Source organism: Cheilinus undulatus, linkage group 17 (assembly GCF_018320785.1).
Source record: "Cheilinus undulatus linkage group 17, ASM1832078v1, whole genome shotgun sequence".
Lineage (NCBI taxonomy): Eukaryota > Metazoa > Chordata > Actinopteri > Labriformes > Labridae > Cheilinus > Cheilinus undulatus.
In genome coordinates, this window is record NC_054881.1 from 40,255,326 (window position 1) to 40,269,242 (window position 13,917).

The 13,917-nt window shown below is 42.7% G+C and overlaps 1 protein-coding gene across 1 annotated transcript in view; it reads right to left on the reverse strand.

Moving 5' to 3' along the window:
• The window catches only part of notch1a (notch receptor 1a), a 32,095-nt gene extending 18,865 nt beyond the window's left edge, over nucleotides 1-13,230 (reverse strand). The window contains exons 1-4 of the mRNA XM_041810864.1: nucleotides 12,995-13,230; nucleotides 10,168-10,249; nucleotides 916-1,178; nucleotides 490-828 (exon numbers count right to left, since the gene is read on the reverse strand). Of these exons, the coding sequence (XP_041666798.1) occupies nucleotides 490-828; nucleotides 916-1,178; nucleotides 10,168-10,249; nucleotides 12,995-13,052 (742 nt within the window). The 5' untranslated portion in view covers nucleotides 13,053-13,230. The remainder of the gene's footprint in view (nucleotides 1-489; nucleotides 829-915; nucleotides 1,179-10,167; nucleotides 10,250-12,994) is intronic.
• Between the last annotated feature and the right edge of the window lie 687 nt (nucleotides 13,231-13,917).

Genomic DNA, 13,917 nt, shown 5'->3' on the forward strand with positions numbered 1-13,917 from the left:
TAAATAATCACAAAATACTCCATACAAGCAGATTCTTTCTTCACAATTGCTGTTTCTGCAGAAAAGACAAAGTTTACATAATACCACAACGGATTTTGGTGCCAACACAATAAAGGTGCCAACACAATAAAGATGCCGAACACACGAAGGATTTTTGAGTCTGTGTTTGACCTAATGAATAGGGTGTGTATCTATACATTTGTGCTTATCCCTGTTGTTGGACGTTGACAGTGATTATCAGAAGGAAACGTCTGCATCCTGGCAGCAGAGACTGGCAGGAGGGGGCGGTGGGTGGAGGAGGGCAGAGATTACTCATTCCTCGCAGTCAGAGTTTACTACAACAACAGACTGTTTTTTGGGTCAACTGATGTAATTGGAAAACAAAAGTGTTTATTCATTGTTGCACTAGACATATGCAACTCCATATGTCATGTGTTTGTTTCTTTTTTGCTACATTAATGGCGCTGAGTTCTCTTGCTTGAGTGTTACCTGGCAGGCAGCTACAGTCGTAGGTGGTGTCTCCCTTCTGCACACAGGTGCCTCCGTTCTGGCAGGGTGAAGGGCTGCAGGGCAGGTAGGTGTTCTCGCAGTGTTGGCCGGTGTACTCTTGAGGGCAGCGGCAGTGGTAGGAGCCCACTTCATTCACGCACACACCACCATTCAAGCAAGGAGATGGGGTCCGGGCGCACTCGTTGACGTCTTGCTTGCAGGTTTGACCATGGAAGGCGGGTGGGCAGGTGCAGATGTAAGTGGAATCGAAGGCTGAGCACTGACCGCCATTTGCACAAGGATTGGAGGCGCATGGGTTGGCGAGCTGGCAGGTTTTACCTTGAAAAAGAACAGGAAGATAATCTTGATTTTCATGCTGAAAGAGGGATAAAACTATAAAGATATGTTGGATTTTTATCTACATACCTGACCAGCCAGGCGGGCAGCGGCATTGGTAGGAAGTGAGAGTAATGAGATCACACGTTCCCCCGTTGCGACAGGGCGAGCTCATGCAGGCATGGTTGGTAGGGGTCAGGCATAGCCGGTCGGTGAAACCCAGGCGGCACACGCACTTAAAATCAAACGTGTTGCCATGGGAAATAGCCCGGCATTCGCCGCCATTTCTGCAGGGTGATGGGCTGCAGGGACTTGGATACTGGCAACGGTTTCCTACGTAGTCATTAGGGCACCTGTGAATAGACAGAACGATTAGAAAATGAGGATCTTTTTTTGTTTGAATCATGGGAACAATTATGAGAACAAAAGCGGCAAGGGTGGGGGGAAAGAGTGGGGGGAGGTAAAGTTTCCCGCCTAGACAAGTCCCACTGCAGCAGGACAGGGGGACAGCGTGTTGTTCTAGTGCGTCTCTCTGGATTAGACTCCCTCAGAACCTTGAAAACACATTCTGCTGTAACAGCCCATTCCCATCTACCTTTCACCCCGATGCTGTCCGCACTCATCCACAGTGACCCTAGAGATCAAGGGGACTGTGCCGACTCTGGATGTCCTATATGAACCTCTGGATTCAGGCCCTAAGCCTCTGTTTGCTTCCCTTCTATCCACACTAAGGATGGATGCTGCTACAGTCACATAGCTTGGACTGGCGAAAGAACAATGAGTGCTGGCGTGATATTTTTCTGCAGAATTTGAGCATTTTACAAATAAAGGTAGAAAGAGATTGATTTCTTTAATGTGCAGAAGATGTTTAATATTCTTTCTGTCACGTGCAGGAGCATTAAAATGCACCCCAAAAAGTGTTTATCTTTGAATCGGGGCTTTTGTGAGAGTGTGTTCTTGCTTGTGTGAGCGTGTGAGTGTTTACGTGTAAGAGACGGCATCTGTTGGCCTCTGAGTATCTCCACAGGGAGCAGGTGCGCATGTTAATGAAGGCAGCTGTTGGACAGGACTCCCCCTCCTCCTCCCCCCTTTCCTTATCCCTCCTCCACCTCCCTCCTTCCCCTCTGTCCCCTGTGTCAGATGGGGGTGCCGGCAAGCCAACCTCTCCTCCAGGGACATAAAGAACCCATGTGAAGTCAGCTGTTGCAACTTCTGTCTCTTCACCCCCACCTTGAGTGCAAAATCATTCTTAATTCTTCTCTTCCTTACCTGTTCCTCTTTCAATTTCCTCTTTTCTGACTCTTACATCTTCTTTCGTGGATCAAATTCTGCTTTTCTCTCTCCCTTGAGAACTCTTTACAGCCTTCAGCAGTTTGCTTTTTACAGTGTTCCCCTTATGTCACACGGGACTGCTGAAAACTCCCTTGTTGACTTAGTTAGGTGAGACCAATCAGTGAGTTTTTAACAGTCTCCTGTGCACCACAGGGGACCCAGACAGTCGCAATTGACAGAAGATTGTAAAAGCATTTGGGGTGTCTTTGAAGTTTCCCTGCTTCCCTTTTCACTTTACCATGAAAACACACTCACTAATCACCTAGCTGATTCACTATTTCTCTTTTCAATCCAAACTCTATTTCCTAGAGTACAAGAAACCAGATTCATCTAACAGTGTGTGCACCCGTGTGTATCATCCCACGCTAGCTAACTGTAATAGATCCTCTTTGTCCTGAAGTCAGTCCTGTCTGAGATAAAGATCCACCCACATGCTGAAAGGCCAAGCAGCACACACCACGGCAACAGGTCTCTCCCGGCGCTGCTATGTCCCCTCAGGCCGGAGCAGATGCTTCCCTGATCTCTGACCCCAAACACTTTTGTGACTGTGGGATGGCCTCTTTGCCTTCGCTCCCCCGCTGGGCCTGATCTACCATCTGCCATTTTGGGGATGACTTTATGCTGCGATACAAAGCCAATCCCACCGTGCACTGGAAATGCCACTGCTGTGGAAAATGTTATGTGAATGGCCGACACGTGTGTACAGTGATTACATGTGCGAGTGTGACTTTAACACCTTTTATGAAAGCAAAACATCTCTCTTTTGTCAATTCAATAACTTCAACACCCTCCCCCCGCCCCTTTTTATCTTTTAAGTGGCCATTTGTCTGCACCCATTCCCACTCATTTATTTTGTCTAGTTAGCTATGAATGTGTGTAATCATTAGCCAGAGTTTGACCTCAGGGTACACATCTGTTAGCAAGACCAAAAACCACAAGTGTCTAAATTATGAGCCCCCTTTAGAACTGACTTTTTAGCACAAACCACTGTCATGCAATGACATACTTTCACTTTGTAATGCTCAAAGCTTTTAAAATTTAGCTAAAACTGAAAGTTATCTCCACAGAATTAAACATCAGTATGGGTTTGAGTTGTCACTAGAGAAAGCATCATGACAGACAGATTTCAACGACTCTGGAAAGAAAATTAGTAAGAGATGTGTCTGAAGACCCCTGGATAACTGCTTAGACACTAGAGAAAGACTCAGCCAAGTCAGGAATTGTAGTCTCCAAGAAGACCATCACTAGAGCTCTGCACGGGAATGGACTGAGAGGTTGCACTACTGGAGGAAGATTCTGATACTGTAAGCATGTCCTTTGGTCAGATGAGACCAAACTAGAGCTCTCCAAAAGGATGTTGTTTGGAGAAAGAAAGGAGAGGCATGTAACTCTTCTTCTGTAACTGGCAATCTTGTAGAGGTTGACAGAATCATGAAAAGAGAAGGACACATGAAGATTTAGAAGGAAAACCTCATGCAAACCCAAAACATACGTGGCTCCTGATGAAGAACTATCTCCAGAAGACCAGTGAACTGGCCTGTACAAAGCCCCGACTTGAATCCCATTAAAAATCTGTGGGATGAAGACCAATGTCCATGCCAGACGACCATCAAATCTGGAGAAGCCAGAGAGATTGGTCAGAGAAGAATGGGCTTGGATGTCTCAGGAGAAGTGTGTGAGACTTGTTGAAAACTACAACAAACGACTGCAGGCTGTTATCCAGCAAAAAGGAGACACATATTAGCATCAGGGGGGCTAATAATTTAGTTCCATGTGGTTTTTTATCTTATTTTTTATCCCAGCTGCTTACACTGGAAGTCTATCAAACAATCCAGTTCTGCTGCAGGTTTCTGCCTGTTAGATGAGTGTTAATGAGGCTGCTGCCAAGTTTGCCTACATTGTTATATTAGGTGTAAAGTTAAGTCACAGAAATATCAATGTAAGATTGATAGGTCAAAATATTAGGGACGCTTACTGGAGTTAAATGTTAGAAACAATAGTACACTGAAGCTCATAGAGAATCATTTTGGCTGTGATTGAGCTATTTCCTGTCTCACCCTCTATTAGAAAGATTTACGAGGGTCAGCCAAAGAGACAAGGAAGAAGCACCTGCTTGACTAACAACAACAAGATCACTTTCATGCATGCAAAATACCAGTCAACAAACACAAGGCCTCAACTTTAAACAAGGCGATGCACCTTTCTCTACATGTGACAGATTGCTTTTGATGGCTGTATTCACTCACCCTCTGAGCAGCTTTACTGACAACACATGGTCTCAAGTGGCCTGGAGACGATGATCCAGGTCAGTATGTGACATACAACCTCAATATTCTCAGTTTGAAGCCAAACTTGGCCCATTATCAGATTTCAACACGCCTCTCTTTTCCACCCATTCTTTCTCGTCTCTTGTAGCAGATTTGCTAATGTGGTATAAGGTGACATAAGGGATAATGAGACATGACTAAATGCTCAAGCTGATAGCGCTTCCTGTCAGGCGTGTAATCAAAACACAGATAAGGAAACATGCACAGATACACGTAAACATCTAACCCATTTACTCCATGCCCGATGCAGCATTGACCTGCAGGAAGAAGTCTGTATTTGACAGCCTGCGCTCGAGTCTGTGAACTTTCAGCACCCACTAGAGCCAAATAGGCCCTTATCTCTTTGCCCTGACAGCACAGCTTTGATCGGCCCGCTCTGAGGATCTCCAGGCTCAGATTCTGATCAACTCCAAGTCTACTGTGAGGCTCCAATCCAGACTTCATGACTTTGAGAGATTTCTCTCTCAACAGTAGCATCATGTGGTTTTTTTTATGACCCTAAAATTGAAACTTTAAATGCTATGTCCTACTATACTCATTCATTGCTTTAATAAGAGGGCCCAGGCATCTCGGGAATGGGCCCAACCAAGGGAGTGGCAGCCTTGCAGCTTAAACCCCAATAAAAGCCCAACACCAGCAGGCACACTTGACCCAGCAGTGCTCCCAAGTCGCTTAAGCCCACATGGAGCTGAGCCTTAGCAGAGACCTGCTTGGTAATCCTATAGGAGGACAAATGAAGAGCGGCATTCCTTAAGAGAGAGTGGAACATCTTTTTAGTGGTGCTCCAGACAGCCTTTACTGGTGAGACATTTTATCATCAATATGCAACACCAGACATCTCAGTGCAAGGTCAGAGAGGTCTGCCTTCTCCAACCACAGCAGACTTTCAGTCCGTTTTCTGCCCTGAGTCTATTTCTGTCAAACGTCTTGCAGCATTTCAAGCATGTAGCAAGACAGTTGAGATGTTTTCTGGGTTTATTATTAACAGTCACCTCAGACCAAAACAGTGTCTATTTCAGCAAAGCAGCATCAACCCAGCACTCAGTCATGCAAAGGCAGGGTTGAGGGCAACAACCTTTCAACCTCCCTGTGCCCTCATTACTTTGTCACAAATGGGAACTAAATTTGACTCACGCAACGCTGTGCCCGTACACATTTTTAAGCTGCCTACATAACAAGACGACTACAGCGCCATGGGAAACAGGAAGCCCCAGACCTTCAGATAACCTCTCACTTCGCTAAGCTATGGCTGACGTGCTTCCCCATAAGAGCTGCTTGTTATTGTTCTCATCTCTCTACTACATTACCACAAACTGAAATGCACCTTTATGTCTAGACACTGATTTTCCCAAAACTAGGACGTTCTCTTTTTACATCTAAAGAGACACAGTAACCGAAAAGCGCTCATTAAAAGCAGAGAGCAACCTAAAACCAGAGTTAAAAAATAACTCCAGCCAGCTAACACTGAGAGAGCTGTGGTTTTTCATCGCGTTTATCTGAGCATAAGCATTTCAAAGCTACCTTGTTGTCTCCTGTAACAGAAATACCATAATTTTTTAAATCAGATTCAGCTATATTTAGTGTGTTCAACATAACTACAGCCACAGCTGAAGCTGCCTGTTGAGAAACAGTCAAAAACAAACAAACAAACAAACACTATGCTACTTGGTGTTAACCTAGTGTTGCAAAGTCACAGTAACTAACACCACAGTACTTATTGCTGGCCTATTCAATTAGCGGCCCGGGGGCCACATGCGGCCCTGAACCAACCCCCAAGTGGCCCAGCCTGTGGTCATGCCAGGGATGCAGAGGGCAACCTGTTTCACAAGTTATCATAAATTCCCACAGTATTTCAGATCCTGAATGAAACACTCTGTAGACTAGCAACAGTCTACCTACAATGCACTGCGTGTTTCTAAAGTGTGGCTAGCAATACTGATAGAAGTAGCCCCAAGATATGATGTGACTAAAATTATTTACAGAATTTCATTTCATTTTTTATTTTCATTTATTTTATTTTATTTTATTTATATTCAAGTGAAGAAAAACCATCTCAACTTCAGGTTATGTTCAAATACAGCACTGTTGTTTAGTTTTTATGTACTTTTTGATGTGCCTTTGTCATGTTGCCAAATGTAAAAAGGAGACTATGAATAAAAAGTGCATGTTTTCCATCAAAATGATCTGTATTGGCTTAAATTTGACATTACTAGTTGCTTATTGAGTGCCAAACATGTCTGCCCCAGCTACATTTCTTGATTTTTAAATATGGCCTATTAAATTTGTAACTGAATAGCTCTGATTTATTGGAAATAACAATGTATCTCACATCGTATACTTATGTTAGTATACTGTAATACAGTAACTGCAATGTTTTTGTACGTTTTAAATGACCATCAGTTGATTATAATCTGAATTTGATGCCTATAGTTTCTCTAACTATTAGATACATGTAACTTCTATTTTACCTTAAAATTCTCCACTTGAAGAAACTGAACTTATTTTGCCTAGCATGCTAACAGTACAACATCTGCCACAAGAGTACCTTGCTGCAGACAAGATGGCCGACATACATCCAATCCATACCGGAAGTCCGTACGTCTAAGGTTAGGCTTAGGCATTAAAACCTGAGTGGTTAGGTTCAGGGTAAGGCAGTGGGGAAGGTGATATATTTGAGATCCAGCACCAAGGGTTAGGCTTAGGCGCGACAGAGACTGACAAAAACTGGCAACTGAGTCCAACACGTAGAAGAAACTTCAGCTGGGCCACATTTTAAAATCAACAAATGTAGCCGGGCCAGACATGTTCGGCACCTAGTAAGCAGCTGGTAATGTCAAATTTGGAACCACTACGGATCAATCTGATGAAAAATATGCACTTTTTATTCACAGTCTCCCTTTTGAATTTGGCAATATGACAAAAGCTTGTCAAAAAGTGCATTAAAAACACAACAACAGAGCTGTGTTTGGACATAACCTGAGATAGTAGAAATGTTTCTTTCATTTGAATAAAAGTAAAACAAATAGAATGGAAAAAATAAAACAACATTCTCTAAATAATAATTTTGGTCACATCTTACCCATCTTTATCTCAAACTTTATATCAAAGTGCATAAAATCTAAATTTGCACAGTTGTAGCTACAATTGAAAAGGACTGCTGCTAGGCTACGTGGAGTGTTGCATTTATGGATTTAGAGTTCTGCACCCCAAATGGTTTAAGATATTCCTAAAGGATGCATAGTTCATTCTCTATCTTTATGGATTGCCCACCTTGCCACAGATTTTTGAGAGTTACTGCAGCTCTGTCATATCGTACAAATTCTCTTGTTGTCCTTTAAATTGATAAATTTTTACTTTTACTTGAGTGGATTTATAGACCAGTATCTGTACTTCTACTTGAGTAATCATCTGTCTCAATTTCAAAAGTCGTTTCTTACAGATTTTGAATTGTAAACGTGCTCTTGAAACTGGACTTCTGAAGTAAAATTTAGTTGTTTCAAGACAAAACCATTACATTTTGCCACCCTGCTCAGCCTTAGTCTGGCAGATACAGGTGACACAGGTGTCCTAAAATGAAAGCTAAGCACAATTTTCCTCCAAGGGATAAATTTACAGCAATTCAATAAACAGGACACAAGCCAGTTCCTGTTTTCAGGAGTGATCCAAAGGCCTACTGAAAAGATTTAAATTGAGGGTAACTAAATTTAGAATGAAGACAGAAAACATCCTCTAATGCAGGAAGGAAATATAGGATACCAGTTTTGTTTCCACGTGGATTTAATTCCACAAAACCCATCCATAAGACATCCGATTACCACACTTTGCACCAGGCCTAACCTCGTTCTCTATGCCAACATGTGATTTCACTCTGTTCTCACACTCGTGGGAACTGCACTGAAAGAGGGTCTAAATCTATCTCACCACTTGAATCTGTGTCACCTTACACTGCTGCGGACTCGCCACAATGCACAACCTGACTCAGTGTAAGCCACATATGTAGGTTTGTGTTGGCAATTACCCATTCTATTTAACTTTGAGTTGCAGGAAATGCAAATCTTAACCACATAAAACTCCTCTAAAATGACTCCTGTCACCAGTGGGCTTTCCACTTTATGTACGTCACCAAAACTTTCCAACCTAGTGAGTTTGGCACAAATTGCAATAGTGCAAATAAAACCCCTAATGTGCATAACTGGCTGCCCCTCCTCCTCTGCTGTAGGCGCTACACTCTGACCTCTGATGACTCGTCTGAAAGTCTCCCACTGCTCCCCATGAGTGATGGGTGCCTGGCTTGGCAGGGATGAATGATTAATGGCAGGAAAAGCAGAGAGGAAGAGAGAGCACGAGGGTGGGTGAAGAGAAGTGATGCTCTCATCCTGTCTGTTTTTGATAGGACCGAGCAAAGATGGAGACCACAATAACAGCTTTGTAGAGGAGGAGGAGGAGGAGGTGGAGGTTCTGTGGGTGCACACGTGTGGGGGTCTGTGTATGTGTGTGGAGTGTGCAGATTAGATATCTTGAATTGGTGGCCCGAGGCTAGCATGGGCTCGCTCCCCCTTGTCCTCTGACCAAAATGCCCCGAGGGTAATCGGCCACCCTTGAGTCCTTTTTACACATGGATGAAATCAATGCTGAAACTACAAATCACACTTATGTTTTTGAAGTTTTAACATTTTTGTCCCACTTTAAAAGGGAACAAATCTCCAAATCGCCCCAGTTTTACTTTGTTTTTGCACAATAAGACTAAAGCTGATTTGGCAAGCTAAAAGGCATAAACTACAGTTAGCTTAAGCAGTTAGCATATCAGGTTTCTCACCCACAAACTATTAACATGAATCCATAGCCCAAACAAACAGCCCACAATCTGCCTTTCTGTCTGCTCCCACTTGTTTGCCTTCAAATTTCTGCACTTTATTCCAATTAATCTCACTCTCTTGACATCCAATCCAATTACATTTCACAGCCATCTGGCTTTCTAATGGAGATCATAAGCGGGGTGAGGTTGGACGTAGAGAAGGGGGGGTTGTCACCATTCAAAAAGCAGGAGACAAGCCTTTTTGGAGACTGGGGAGGGTTTGAAGGAGGGGGGGTTATGGCAGGGGTTTGGTGTGTGTTGTGGTGTTTGGGGTGGCTGTGGCATGATGGGAAGCCCCACTCAGATTAGTCACACAGCATTATTCTGACTGCAGGACAATGGGTGACGGGCGGCGGGCGAGCCCCAGCTGTCGCCCGTGAAAGGGCAGAAAAACAAGATTTAGGACTGGACGCGTCCTCTCACTTTGCTTGGGGTGTTGCATTCATTAACGGCGTCTACTGATGTGTGCGTGTGTGGAGGAGGGGAGGGGCCCAGCTTTTGTCCAGGAACCTCTCTTGGAACTCTCCTTTTTTTAACTTCTTTTCTTTTTTTGGGGGGGAGAATGTGTGCAGAACCGCGGAGAAATGTGGCTCCTGGAGGGGTACCGGAGCACACACCAGGGCGGATAAAAACTCAAGGGCCTCCGGTTGCTGGGTCTGGGGGCCCGCTCAAAGGCTGGAATGAAAGGAGGGATATGTGGCCCCTTTTCTTTTCCAACCAAAAAGCACTTTGAAGTACCAAAATTACACTAAACCTCACTTCTAAGGCTGGGCAGATTCCAAAACACGCCAAAAACACAGGAAGTGCATTGCTGGTCTTGTTACTTACTTGCATTCTCCGTTTCCATTGGAGGTGGCCTCACACCAGCCTCCATTCAGGCAGGATTCAGTGGGTAGGGAGCATTTTAGACCTGTTGGGCACAGAGAAAGTGGGTTAAAACGGCAGAAATGTGATTGGCGTAGTCTCCAATGCTTTGGTACTAAACCTTTTCAGCCCGCGACTCCCAAAATAAAGGTGCCAGAGACCGGGGACCCCACTTTACCTGAAGGTGGTTGAACACAGCCATGAACATGCAAGAGAAGTCATTTGCAGACAAGGTCACCCATTGGGAGGGATAAAGGGGAAGGGGTTTTGAGACCCAGCCAAACTGGGGGCCCATGGAAGTCAGCAAAATCATGGTCCATTGTGAGGTTAAGCTGTGAAACCATGTTTTATATTTGACCTGAATAATATCCACTCTTATCAAAGCAGCAAACATCTCTATCTACTCATTTGTGTAGTATAAAGTCTTCTTAAAACGAAAATAACTTTTGTTAAAAACATTTAAAATTGGTAAAAAAAATGGTTGAATAAGTTAATAATGGCAAAAAGTTGTGGAAAAGGATGTTGAAATTTGATTTTTAAAGAACATACAGCGCTTAACAAATTTATTAGACCACCTATCATATTTGTCTCAGAGACCATCCAGCATCATGAAGTGCTTTAATGCGGATTTCAAACTGAATTCACCCAAATTTGAGCTGGCTCACTGGGCTTCTCTGAAAAGTCAGAAATGAATCAAGCATAACATTCAACCACTAAAACTCATTTTTCTATTCAGGAATGCAATAACTATAATTTTACATATTAATCAAGAATTATCAATGTGCTTTACTATTAGAAAATTCATGGATAACAATAATAATTGTATTTTAGCATTAAAAATATCATTTGGGTTAAAGAGCTTCTACATATTGGTGTATTAACCATTACAGAAACATAAAAAATGATTTTGGTAATTACCAATGCTGTTAATTTAGGGCAGCTGTGGCATAAACCTTACTTTGGTTAGGGTTAGGGTGGTCTAATAAATTTGTTAAGCACTGTAAATGGGTTAAAAATGGCACAAACTAACCAAAAAAATGATGAAGTTGGCAAAAACGGGCATAAAAAGCGATTAAAGGGGATTAAAAAGTGCCTGAAATGGCTTTAAAGTGCAAAAACTTTGGTGGACTGGGATGAAAAATTGATATAAACTGGCAAAAATGGGATAACTGTGGTTAAAAGGGGCCAAAAGGGATGTAAGAAGTGGTTATAGAGGCAGAAAGTGGCAAAAACAGGCAGAGAAAGTGGTGGAAAGGTTTAAAATTGACACAAATGGGTTTAAAGTGGCAAAAATGTGCTAAAATTGGTGTTAAAAGTGATGAAATGGGATTAACGTTTCGTAAGATTTGGTATAAAGTAGCAGCAGTGTAATTTAAAAAATATTCTTAGTTTTTTTTTTAAGGCATCTGGAGACCCCTCTCAATGTCTCGCGACCCCAATTGGGGTCTCGACCCCAAGGTTGAGAACCACTGCTCTAATGCATTGATACTAAACTTTTTTCTTCAATCAATGTTGTTTCCATTTCAGGACCATACAATACAGCTCTAACTCTGAGGTGACACTTGTACCAACAGGTTTTTTATGCTTTCCAATGCAGGAGGAAGCACCACATCTTAAAAAAGTACATGAATGAATGAACGAGAGGAGCAAAAGTGGCAAGAATCACCTGCCCTGCATAAAAATGCATGCAGTCTTTTTATGCAAGTGTTTTTGCACAAGTCAGATTGTGCGCAGACTTTCAGTTGCATGTCAGGTATCCTATCAAACGTTCTGTAATCGTGATCACCCCAGTTAGAAAACAGGAAAGTATCATCCATCTGCACAGTTAAGCTAGCTGTTAGGATTAGCAAGGATTAGCCTAGCTAAAATCCGGGAATTATTCATAAGTGAAATTATTTAATTCATCTTAATTCACAGGAATTTCTCTGTTTTTTTATCATGCATGCACACTTGCGCGTGCACACGCTGATCTTTAATTGATTTGTTACACACTTGCCCACAGGGGATATTGGTTGGGAAGGAAGCCTGTTGTGGATACCGGTGAGGGCAGCAGCAGTGGAGCGCGTGGTGCGTGGCTTTTTTTTTTTTTTTTTTTTTTTTTAAGGGGGCACGCTTTTGCGGGGAAAGCGCAGCAGCTGCGGGGCTCAGATGCGGAACAAAAGAAATCAGAGTCCAGCACGAGCCATAAAACACTCTCCTCGGGCATTGTTTACCGGCAGACCTCCTCCAACCCCCCCTCACTCACAACACTCTCCCACACATGCAGACAAAAGGTACCCCCCCTCCCTCTCAGCGTCCCCCCCTGCACCAACACACGCACCAGCTTCAATTATCCCTCTAAAACCGGTTCTCGCAACTATCTAAAAACTAACACTAAAACAGGCCAAAATCCTGTCTGTAATAGAGAATTATCAATAAAGTCTAAATATGACCCCGATAACCAATCATATCAGCCGTTTTGTCCCACACAGAAACTTCCTGCTTTGTTTCTGTTGTTTACATGTACAAAGACATTTACTTTAAGATTGCCTGGCCTGCTTGTGTGCACTTAGTAGAAAGTTAACGTGCGTAAAATAACTTTAACAAGCGCGCGCCTCACTGGGGAAGTCAGCAGCCAAACGCACCGCAACACTTGGCTCGTGCACTTGCACTGAAATCATTCCCACGACCAAGCAACACTCCTAAACATCCCACAGAGACTTCATCTGTATTTTTACATGGATACAACAACTTTTAATCTTAAATCAGAGCGTAAAAAGTTCCTCCCTCTGATAGAAATCTCTCTGTTTACCTTGTGAGATGACGATCGCAGGAATCAGAAATGTTAGTTTCACAAAGAAACGATACATTCCTCCTCTTCAGCTTCACAAACGTCGTTGACTCCCACGTAGGGTGCGCATAGATCCAGTGTACTCCAGATGTTGGCTTGAAAAAAAAATAGAAATAAAAATAAATATCCTCCAGTAAATCCAGCAGAAAGAGAGCAAAAGTCTTCACGGGGGGCTCAGTCAGCTCATCGATGTTAACCTGCTGCTTTCCGAGTTCTCAATGAAATCTGCAGGCAACTCTACAAGTTCCTCCCACTCCCCCCTCCTCCTCCTCCTCCTCCTCCCACTCCTCTGGCCAAATAAAAGCTGCCTCTCTCTCCCTTTATTCCACACACGCTGCAGGGGGAACAAACACCTAATATCCTACTTTAGGTAGCAGAGATTTCAGCACATTTGTGCAGAATTACACTGTAAAACTATTGAGTAAAACTTAAAATTTACTTCCAGTTTAACTCCAAGTGAGTGTGCATGTTGTGATTTTCAAAATGGATTATTTTAAATTAAGAATATCAATCATGAGAATTAAGCACGTAATAAATGTGACTTAAACACAGATTCAGCATTCAGACCCCTTTCTTCAGTTTTGTTATAATGCAGCCCAGAAAAAAAAAAAAATTCTCATTGATCTGCACTCAGTACCCCATCATGGCAAAACCAAAACAGAATTTTAGAAAAATAATAAATAATAATAATAATACAAATTAAAAAAAACCCCTGAAAAATCACATTGACATACTGTCAGTATTTAGATCAGTGATACTCAACTCTTTTATGTCTTAATTGGAAATAATATTCCCCAGAAAACTATAAAAAAGAGAAACTTTGACCTCAGAATTATCAATTGCAATTTGTTTCCCACACTAATAAAGTAGGCTTTGATTGTCAA